Source organism: Bos grunniens, chromosome 5 (assembly GCF_055505025.1).
Source record: "Bos grunniens cultivar Pamir isolate PY7600 chromosome 5, Bosgru_T2T1.0, whole genome shotgun sequence".
NCBI classification, from domain to species: Eukaryota; Metazoa; Chordata; class Mammalia; order Artiodactyla; family Bovidae; genus Bos; species Bos grunniens.
Window position 1 is genome coordinate 32,908,192 of NC_141169.1, and position 11,585 is coordinate 32,919,776.

The 11,585-nt window shown below is 41.8% G+C and overlaps 1 protein-coding gene across 2 annotated transcripts in view; it reads right to left on the reverse strand.

Moving 5' to 3' along the window:
* PFKM (phosphofructokinase, muscle) overlaps nt 1-11,585 on the reverse strand; it is a 45,344-nt gene that overhangs the window by 31,542 nt on the left and 2,217 nt on the right. For both annotated transcript variants that reach the window (XM_086399730.1, XM_086399727.1), the window contains exon 2: nt 10,679-10,801. In XM_086399730.1, the coding sequence (XP_086255856.1) occupies nt 10,679-10,778 (100 nt within the window). In that variant the 5' untranslated portion in view covers nt 10,779-10,801. The remainder of the gene's footprint in view (nt 1-10,678; nt 10,802-11,585) is intronic.

The window sequence follows — 11,585 nt, forward strand, 5'->3', positions numbered from 1 at the left end:
ACTCCAGTACTCTTGCCTGGAAAATCCCGTGGACGGAGGAGCCTGGTGGGCTGCAGTCCATGGGGTCTCAAAGAGTCAGACACAGACTTCACTTTCACTTTTCACTTTCATGCATTGGAGAAGGAAATGGCAACCCACTCCAGTGTTCTTGCCTGAAGAATCCCAGGGACGGGGGAGCCTAGTGGGCTGCCGTCTATGGGGTGGCACAGAGTCGGACACGACTGAAGAGACTTAGCATACATAATGGCCCATCTCTGAAAACTCTGCCTCCTGTGTAATAAATGTTATGCCAATATACCTTTGTTTAGCTCACATGAAACCTCCTGACCAGGCCCACTTGTGAATGGTTACAGCAAGGTAGAAACTAATGTATGTAGGAAACTGGAATTTACCCTCCTTTTACTATAGAAAGAAGCCAGAATTCTAACTAAGGGAAGATGTTTTCTTGGGGACACTAATTCACCATCTTCTCAGTCTTCTGGCTTTCCAAATAAAGCTGTTACTCCTTGCCACATCAACTCGCCTCTCAATTTATTGGCTTGTCTTGAGGTGAGAAATACAAGCTAAAACTCGTAACACTCTGGTTTAGTTCAGAATGGTTCCTCTTGTCTTCCCCCTGCTGGAAGCCCAACCAGATTTTTCTCTGATACTTACTGTGTGAATCTGGTCAAACTCCTGGGAGTAAATCTCACAATATTGTGAGGGCACCCCTTTGACTGGATCTTCCTATAGTTTTTAACTCCTAGAGTTGTCTGCACTGAGTCTCCAGCAATTTGTCAATTACAGTTCAGGCTTTCCTACCCTTCGGTGTTTCCCAAGGTTTCCACTCATGGGTCTCTGCTCCAGGAAGCTGTGATGAACTGTATTCACTTGCTTGTCTCTCCAATTTTGGAGTTAGCAGTTTGCCCCGTGTCCTCCCCGCTCTTATGGATTCAAGAAGAGTTACTGGCTTTTCAGTCTTTTTTTTACTATTACTTGTTGTTAGCATGGAGTGTGACTTTCAAGCTCCTTGTACTGGAGCTGGGGGACTGGAATGGGGAACTGGTAGATAGAAATCCAAATTACACATTTTAAATGGATAAATTTTATGATATGTGATTTATATCTTGATAAATCTGCATTTAAAATTTGAAAAAGGAGAAGCTGGAAGAGCTGCCCATACATTCTGGGCTTTTTAATTCCAAAAGGGAATATAAAGGCTGAAATTTAAGTCAGTCCACCCCTTCCTCTTTCTACCCACTACTAACTTCTACATCTTAATGTAGGAGTTCTTAATGAATCACTGCATTTCTGAGTCTACCTTACTTAGGTGAAGACAAGGAAATGTCATTTACTCCTAGCCTTATCCCCAGATACTTGATCCTTTAGATCCCTTTTTCTGTCCAGGGAGCAATCACCCCCATGAGGACCACTCAAAGAAATATCATCTCAAAAGGCACCTGGGGAAACTTCAGGTCAGCTGGAGGTGGGAGTCACAGAAAAGAATTTTCTCAGAAGTACTAGGCCTTGCCTATTGTCATCCTAGTGCAATCTCCAAAACTGAAGATGTTCCTTTCTGAGCACTAAATTAGTAAAAAGCCAACACAATATAGACAGTAGCTAATGGAAGAAATGCATCGTGTTAAGAAATGGCTATAAATGTCTTCCTAAGAATTTTGAGAAACCCAATTTATTATTAATTTATTCATATACTCAACAAATATTTATTGAGGACTCATTATGTGCCAGTCATTGTGCCAGGTACTGAGGTATAATAAGCTCTCATGAGGCTTATCATCTAGAGGGACTATCAAAGGTTCAAAGAAGTTTATATTTCACTGGACCTGGGAGATAATTGAGAAATCAATAATTCCATCACAAATTGTAATATATCAATTTTTTATGACAAAAATATATTAATTGAGGGCACATGGAGTAAAAAAAAAAAAATGGGGCCTGGATACTAAGACTCTAGTAGTATTTATTTATTTCCAAATAAAGCTGTTTGAGAGAACACCAGAGGACATATATTCCAGCATTAGAGAGATGGACGATATGATAAAACCATGATAGCTCCTTATAAATGGATTTTCCTTAATCTTAAACTCCAAGACCACACATTTTATTTTTTCATAATTTTCTGTTTATCAAACAACTTTTAAATTTCAAATATAGTTTCTCAGGAACCTTAACGACTTGGAAGGGGCATGTTAGTGAGCTTTGGTTGACTAATGATTCAAAATTTGGACGTATAATTTGATGGTAGACTGATGACATAAGAGAATTTTGAGATCTGGGAAATTCTTGAAAATACTTATATATCTTATACCTAATCCTCAGGCCTCTAATGGCGAGGCTGAGAAGCATCCTTCCGGGCAGGGTGCCGGTGTGTGGAGCTTATGGGTAAACACAATATGGTAACTGAGGAAGAAGACTTTGAGAAAGGGGTCTAAACACTGTCATACCTTAGGGTGCCTAAGGAAAGAGTAAGGAATAAAGTGCACAGCTTAGCAGCGTAAGGACCAGGAGTCATAAAACAAAGCAGCATGTTAGGCAGTCAAACAAGAGCTGGTGCCAAAACACATCTCAAAGCGACTAAACTAAGCCAGTAGCTGAATTTGCTTTCATCATAAGATTATTTTCATTTCTGGTATAGTTTAAGGCGGCTGGAAAGGACACTGTGGATCCCTCCTCCAGAGAACACTGAAATTTCCTGAGTTTGCACTCAAAAAGAACCTGGGGTTCTCAAACAAACTTCTCAAGGGGTGAAGGGTGGGGGGTTATGTCCATTCTAATGACTTAAGGAGAGGAATTAGTTAGGGTTCTGCTGGAAGTCTAGAATTTTTTCCAAAATATAATCAGCTTTTTTCAGTTGTTCGGATTGGTAGCTAGAATTCAGGCTTTAGAGAACTTGGCACAGAGTAAGGGGAAAATAAGAGGTAAACCCATAAGAAGAAAGTCATTTGGACATAGAATGCCACGTGGTTAAAATCTACTATTTCTTATACTGTGTCCTATCTAGTGGTGGTCTTCTTGTTTTCAGCACATCAGGTAAAGCTAATGTGCACAAAAGAGAACTATCTTATATGAGAGCTCCCCTTATATGTCATATCTTGTTATTAAGCAATCAAAGACATATTCTTTACACAGATCCTCAAAGTACAGGGAGGCATCCAAAAGGTCCTCTTAGACTTCTCAGAGCTCTCTGGGTATCAGACAGCTATTGGGGTGTTGGCATGAAGTCCAGGCAAACAGTAGGGGCAAAAAGTCATAATTATTACAAAAGAAGGCATTCTAGGGGAGAGAAGTATAAGATGTTTAAGGAGAATTCTATAGTACTTAGACAGGAAGAGCACTTGAGTAAACCAGCTGAGGTATTCTAAAGTACCTTGGTTCATATATTCTATGCATTAACCCTGTTAAGTAATGGTAGGAAATGAAGAGATAGACAGCTTTGGAGAGGACCCTTCAAACTGGGATAACATTAGACAGTACTGCGAGGAAGTTGAGCAGTTCTTGAGGACAGATCGCTTGAACACTGATTACTAAAGGCCAGTATAGATTAAAGACAAAAAAGAGGATGTTGTATGGCATACTCCTGAGTCCATTCACTTCCACTAGGATGGTGTCATGACTATGGAAAGGATACATATCTATATTTAGACCACTGTGATGAGAAGATAGCTAGTGACAGTATCCCAAGACATCTAGGAATGAGAAGTAGGTATGCCAGTTATCCGGGTGTGATTCTAGCCCTGGAGAACAGGAAATAGCATACTATAGGTTTCATGTGCTCAGTCAACAAATATTGAGTACCTATTACATGTTAGACACCATTCTAGACTCAAAGGGATCCAGGATTGGAAAAACACATCCCATTTGTCCTTATGGAGCCTACATAATAGGGAGGAAAGCAGATAATGAACAAATTAGTCAAGTAGTGATGACAAGTGCTTTGAAGAAAAATAAAGCAGGGCAAAGAAGGGGAGCAACAAGGGTGCCATCTTAAGTAGGGTATTCTGGGAAGATCTTGCTGAAATGACATTCCAGGAAGAAGTCCGAATAAACGAGAGAGAAAACCATGCTGTTGTTTGGATGGGGGAGAATGGCAAATGCAAAGGGTCAGAGGCTGGAAGAAGTTAGGAGTATCATACCAGAGGATCACCAAGACGTCCTTTGGACTAGAACCAGAATTGAAAATGAGTTACTATGATTTGGTGGATTCATACTGTGAAACATCTCTCTCTGGGTTAAAACAAGTATCTACCTGTTCCTCTCACTTCTACACAAGCCCTGGGTCTCATCTGGTTATTACCTGACTAACATGCTATTTCTCTGTTTTCCTCCACTAGAATGGAAGCTCCCTGAGGACAGATCCTGGGTGTAAGCAAGAAACCACTGTCTACACTGGAGCTTGAGTTGGAATAGGATGACCGCTGGACACACTGCAGCCTCTACTAGCAATGAGTACTAAAGTTTCTGACCCAGTGCACTAATTAAAGGTTCTTGGTTCCAGTCTAGCAGATTCAGCATCACCTGGATCCTTGTCAGAGATGAAAATTCTTGCGCCCGACCTGGAATCTACTGAATGAGAAACTCTGGGGCTGAGGCACACCGTTGCACTTTAACAATCCCTCCAAGTGATTCAGATGTGCAATAAAGTTTGAGAACTATTGTTCTAAGTTGTGGAGGTCTAGGAACACCAACACTTGAAGAATAAAGCTGCATGTCTCAAAGGCCTGGGTGGTTCCTATGCAGTCATTTCTGCCAATTAGGATCAACTTCTCAAGAAAGTCAGCTCAAGCAGAGGTCACAGTAACAAGATGACCCCCACCACAGTTGAAGCACCACTTTCAAGTCTTGATAAGCACAGAGGTAAATGAAGTCTTTAGCTGAGGTATGAAGACTCAAGCTTGAACCAGACATACTTTTTCTTTTCTTAAAGAAGCAAATTTTGAGGGTTATCAAGGAAGAGATGACAAATAATCATTATATAAGACAATACTGGGTGTGAATCTTCTACTTCAAATCTGCTGACACCTCATGGAGCATAACATGAAAGGCCGAGCAGTTTAGCAAGTCCAAGGGATATATCTTTAGACTCTTAAATACATTTCCCTCAGAGGGAAATGAGACGGTTAACTGAGAGGTAGTTTAATAAGGAACCATTCAGAATAGGGTGCTCCAAGAGAATAAATAAAATTATTTCTATTAATCAGTGGAAGATGAACAAAAGTGTTCCTCGAGTCTACTGGTATCCTTGAATATTTGACTCAAATAAAAGCATCTGTAAGGCTATTTTCCTACTCAGTGATCTTTCCAATTTAGTTGACACTATAAAAGCTCTGAGAATTTTAGCTTTGCAAAAAAAACACAAGTTCTCTGGAGTTGTTCCTTGGGAGGTGAATGTTGAATGGTGACTAGGTTGAGATGAAGGTAATCTTGATAGAGGCAGAGCTCCCACTGATTTTCCTTTAGCAAGAATACAGGTTCTGGGATCATGAAAGCATAGCATCTATATGTGGAGAATCCTGTCTCTGATGTAGGAAGCAAGTATGCCTGTTTGGAAGGAACTTAGGTTGTGGGCAGCAAACACTTGTATAAATCAGTTGTGCTCACAGTGTTGGGGTAACTTCATGTCCTGGCCTGCATAAACTGCCAAGGTTCAAGTGTATTATCAAAGGAACTGAAGGTGGGGGCATAGGCAATGTTGGTGACAGATAGCTTAGACAAAGCAAAGAATATGATAGGTAAGTCTTATGCTTCTAGGTTGGGGGTGGGGGGAGCTGGTGGAAGAGGCAGATGGTGGAAGAGGCAGAAGAGGCAGATGGTGGAAACACTGCTCTCCTGGCATTCTCCCCCATTTGCAGCCCAGTAAGAAGTGGGCTCAGTAGTCACAGGTTACCAAGGCTTTTTGCCCATCAGTGAACAGAAAAGAGGCTTATGCACAGTTCACTTCAATTCAGTCATTCAGTTGTGTCCGACTCTTTGTGACCCCACGGACTGTAGCAGGCAAGGCCTCCCTGTCCATCACCACTCCCGGAGCTTGCTCAAACTCACATCCATCCAATCGGTGATGCCATCCAACCATCTCATACTCTCATCCCCTTCTCCTCCTGACTTCAATCTTTCCCAACATCACGGTCTTTTCCAATGAGTCTGTTCTTCACGTCAGATGGCCCAAGTATTGGAGTTTCCGCTTCAGCATCAATCCCTCCAATGAATATTCAGGACTGATTTCCTTTAGGATTGACTGGTAGGATCTCCTTGCAGTCCAAGGGACTCTCAAGAGTCTTCTCCAACACCACAGTTCAAGAGCATCAATTCTTTGGCGCTCTGATCAGATCAGATCAGTTGCTCAGTCGTGTCCAATTCTTTGCGACCCCATGAATCGCAGCACGCCAGGCCTCCCTGTCCATCACCAACTCCCGGAGTTCACTCAAACTCATGTCCATCGAGTCAGTGATGCCATCCAGCCATCTCATCCCCTGTTGTCCCCTTCTTCTCTTGCCCCCAATCCCTCCCAGCATCAGTCTTTTCCAATGAGTCAACTCTTCGCATGAGGTGGCCAAAGTACTGGAGTTTCAGCTTTAGCATCATTCCTTCCAAACAAATCCCAGGGCTGATCTCCTTCAGAATGGACTGGTTGGATCTCCGTGCAGTCCAAGGGACTCTCAAGAGTCTTCTCCAACACCACAGTTCAAAAGCATCAATTCTTCGGCACTCAGCCTTCTTCATAGTCCAACTCTCACATCTTAATGTGACTACTGGAAAAACCATAGCTTTGACTAGATGGACCTTTGTCAGCATACTAATATCTCTGCTTTTTAATATGCTGTCTAGGTTGGTCACAGTTTTTCTTCCAAGGAGCAAGCATCTTTTTTAATTTCACGCCTGCAGTCACCATCTGCAGTGATTTTGGAGCCCCCTAAAATAAAGTCTGTCACTGTTTCCATTGTTTCCCCATCTATTTGCCATGAAGTGATGGGACTGGATGTCATGATCTTAGTTTTTTGAATGTTGAGTTTTAAGCCAACTTTTTCACTCTCCTCTTTCACTTTCATCAAGAGGCTCTTCAGTCCTTCTTCGCTTTATGCCATAAGGGTGGTATCATCCGCATATCTGAGATTATTGATATTTCTCCTGGCAATCTTGATTTCAGCTTGTGCTTCATCCAGTCCAGCATTTCTCATGATGTACTCTGCATAGAAGTTAAACAAGCAGGGTGACAATATACAGCCTTGACGTACTCCTTTCCCGATTTGGAACCAGTCTGTTGTTCCATGTCCAGTTCTAACTGTTGCTTCTTGACCCGCATACAGATTTCTCAGGTGTAAGGTGGTCTGGTATTCCCATCTCTTTAAGAATTTCCCACCGTGTGTTGTGATCTACACAGTCAAAGGCTTTGGTATAATCAATAAAGCAGAAGCATATGTTTTTCAGGAATTCTCTTGCTTTTTCTATGATTCAACAGATGTTGGCAATTTAATCTCTGGTTCCTCTGCCTTTTCTAAATTCAGCTTGAACATCTGGAAGTTCACCCTTTATGTACTGTTGAAGCCTAGCTTGGAGAATTTTGAGCATTACTTTCCTAGCATGTGAGATGAGTGCAATTGAGCGGTATGTTGAACACCCTTTGGCATTGCCCTTCTTTGGGATTGGAATGAAAACTGACCTTTTCCAGTCCTGTGGCCACTGCTGAGTCTTCCAAATTTGCTGGCATATTAAGTGCAGCACTTTAACAGCATAATCTTTTATGATTTGAAACAGCTCCACTATTTCAGAGTTAAGCTTGAGGCCTAGTGAGCAGTTGGATCTGCTGAACTGTAGTCTGGCCCACCAAGCTGCCTACTGCCTCTCCATACTTGTCATGGAAGTAGTCATCCCACAACCTCAGCTATCTGTGAATACTAACCACCTTTCTTTACAAAGGTCAGGGGCCTAGGAAACTCACTCCCTTGCTGTGCCCCAGTGCAGGATCAAATGACTTCCTTATGTTGAGAACTAGTCCTCTATAGGCCAGAAGCACACACATACACATTCAGCCTGCCTCATTATAGTATAAGCTGATTTGTCTACACTGATGGGCAGGGAGTTGCCTGCCTGCCTGGTGTGAAACTGGAAGCAAAATGTATTCCATTTTTCTTGAGGAGCAGAGCACAGCACCTCCATATATAGCTTCACTTAAGGAAGGAGCAAAACATCCTGAATGGAGTCCCTGTGAATTTTTCAGGCTGGCAGCAGCAGCCACAGAGGGACATCAAGCCAGGGTCTGGGGATTTGGGGGCATCAATAGCTCTGGGCTCACCTCAATGCTATTTGATGGCTGACTTCCTCACTCATGCCCTACAAGGCTGCATCGCCTAGATGTGAGGAACTGAGCAAGACAGGGACATTACCCATCCCACCAAAGCAGGTAGCCACTCTTGCCCTCTCCAATGCATCCACAAAATAATTACTGTTTTAAAACATGAATATGACCCTGTCACTCTTTAGTGACTTCCAATAGCTTTGGAGGGGTAAGACCTAGAAGGAGAGCACGATTTGGCTCTTCCACTATTTTCAGAGTTGGTGCTACAGCTACTCCTCCCCTCCCTCAAGTTGTGCTGGCCTCTCTACTCCTGCAATGAGCCAAACTCCTTCTCATTTTAGAGCCTACAGTCCCTTTTTCTAAAAACTCTTCTTCCCCCTTTCCCTGACTAATGTATACTCATCTCTCGAGTCTTCGTAAGAAAGGGTCTTTCTGATTTCTTGGGCCAGGTTAGATCCCATGTTTTGCTCTCTGATTATAGAGTATTATTTTCCTTCACTGTACTAGCATCATTCTAATTATCTAAGCATGTGTGTGATTATGTAATTACTGCCTTACACTCACAAGACCCAAAACTTCATGAGGGCAGGCAATGTACTAACTTTGTTTACTTTATGCCCAGTGCCAAGTAAGTTTTTTTGGAAGGAACAAAAAGAAGGAGGGACAGAATGAGGGAGGTAGAGAGGAAAGAAGAAAACAGGGAAGGAATAAGGAAGGAAAGAAGCAGGGGATGAAGGAGGGAGGCAGGCAGGGAGAAAGGCAGAAAAGGAGGAATGGAGGTCCCAATGGGGCAAACTGGGAAGATATTTGATTCTCAGTCTCTAATGGGAGAGCTGGAAGGGTTAAATGTAGCTCTTACCTGAGGCCTCAAGGCTCAAAGGCAGAAGTTGAACAGCAAAATATTGTCCATGGGATAATGCTGAGTTCAAACCACAGAGGCAGGTCCAAATGGGTCATCAGAGCAAAGGGGGTCTGAGGTGAGTATTAGGTATAGAGCAAAATGAGAATAGGAAAAGCAGGGAAGAAGAAGGCAAATAAGAAATAATCTATACAAATTCAGGAAACTGTAGGACAAGTCCACCAGCCAGGCTTATGTCTTGACCTAGCAGCTTTTTATGTATGGGTAATGCAAGTCTGATTAAAGGGACACAGACCACACACAGTTGCCATATATGGATACATATTGTTCCAGTAGCCTAATAAATTGGGACTATTGTATACAAACCATTTGCCTGTGAGTCTGGTTAGCTCTCAGAACACTGAGGAGACTGAATTGGGTTACAGTGTAAGCCATTTCAAAGCCTAGGACTGGATCCTGCCCCATGGTGCCCTGCCAACATACTGGAGCTCAGTGAAGCTCTGCCAAAGCAGTCAGCTGGCCCCTCCCTTGTCTACATCTCCAAGGCATCCTCTTTTGAAATTCAACATTTTGAACCAAAGTTATCAAGCTCTTTGAGTTACACACTGTCTCATATTATCTCCCTCCTTGATCATCAGTTTCTGGGCGAGAGGGAAAGCATCTAGTTCATTTTCTCATCTCCTATTGAGACTAGTATTAATACAATTACTTCAAACAGTAAGTGCTAAAAAATTATTGAATAAATATTGCTATATATTTCATAGATGCTGGTAGTGATTACACCAAAGAATTTTTTAACTTCTTGAGGAAAACCTTTTTAGACCTGAATTCTTTTTGAAAAATATAAGGAATTAGACTAATTAATCTCTAAAACATTTCCAAACTGTAAACTACTGAGAGAGTGACAAGGTCATGTCCTTGTCATTTATGTAAAAATATACATTTACAACCTCTCTATCACTTCTAGTATATTATTGGGCACATAGTGGGAACTCAATAAATGTTTGCAATGAACTGACTCCACTACAGATATATTTAAGCTGAGAAGAAACACAGAAACACATTCAGAAATGTGTTTCATATAAATTGCTTAAGAGTTGTACACTACTTAAAATATTCAAAAGAAATGTGTTATTAAATGGAGTCTGAAGATGAATATTTTTTACAATATTTGGAATAACTTTGTGATATAATAACTCCTTAATTTAATCTTTTTCTTAAATGTCTTTCACATTTTTATATGTCAAAGTTCCTAATAATAAGATAAACCAGATTAGCAGCTTACAGTTACGGGGGAGCCAAATGACTTACTATTGATTAAATTAAGCTATTCTTCATAGAGGGAACTGTCCCTCTTTCTACAGTTTCACAGATTCCACTCCCCACCCACCCTACACAATTGTCTCTCTTGTGTCTTAACTAATTTTTCAAATTTAGTGTGTCTACCCATATTTATGATATTCACAATTTTTTCACTTTCCAATGTTCCCTTTCCACATTCCTCCCCCATGCTTAACCACATGCCTCACCATTTGCAAAAATGGGTATGCCTTCCACAGTGTCTGGATCATCCACGGTATCTAGACTCTTCAGGACATCTGTCCTAGATGGTGGCTTTTGCATGAGCATGCTGGAAGTTGAAGCTTCTTCAGCTGAGAAAAAAACATTTCTAGGTTATCCTCAAGGTGGGATTCAGGGGAGAGTGCTCTTTATTCTCTTTCACTTTCTCTATGGCTCTCAGCTAGCTGTCCAGGGCATTTTATGCATAAATCCAGTGAAAAAAATTAGAGAAGTGATGGCTCTTATCAATAATTATCTTACCTCCAAAAGGTGGTAAAAGAGGTGACATAAAAGAGGTGAAAGCAGAACACATACGTAGGAACTTTAAGACTGGGGTGGAAGAGAAAGCCATTTTCCTTCAGGATTACATTTATCTTATAGGTTGTGGAGTGTTCATACATTTAATACACCTACTACCAGCACATGTGCTATAAATCTTGTTCTCTCTCAACTCCCAAGTCCTTCTTATCCGCCTGGGGACTATCCTCGCATAACAGACCAAAATCTCACCTAACACTTGTGAAGGGAAAAGACAGGACTCAGTCATAAACATTTTATCATAGTGAGAATGGAATAAACAAGATCAATTGACTGCTAAAGACTGCCTCTGCACTGCTGCTGCTGCTGCTAAGTCGCTTCAGTCGTATTCGACTCTGTGCGACCCCATAGACAGCAGCCCACCAGGCTCCCCCATCCCTGGGATGCTCAAGGCAAGAACACTGGAGTAGGTTGCCATTTCCTTCTCCAATGCATGAAAGTGAAAAGTGAAAGTGAAGTCGTTCAGTCACGTCTGACTCTTAGCAACCCCATGGACTGTAGCCCATCAGGCTCCTCCATCCATGGGATTTTCCAGGCAAGAGTACTGGAGTGGGGTGC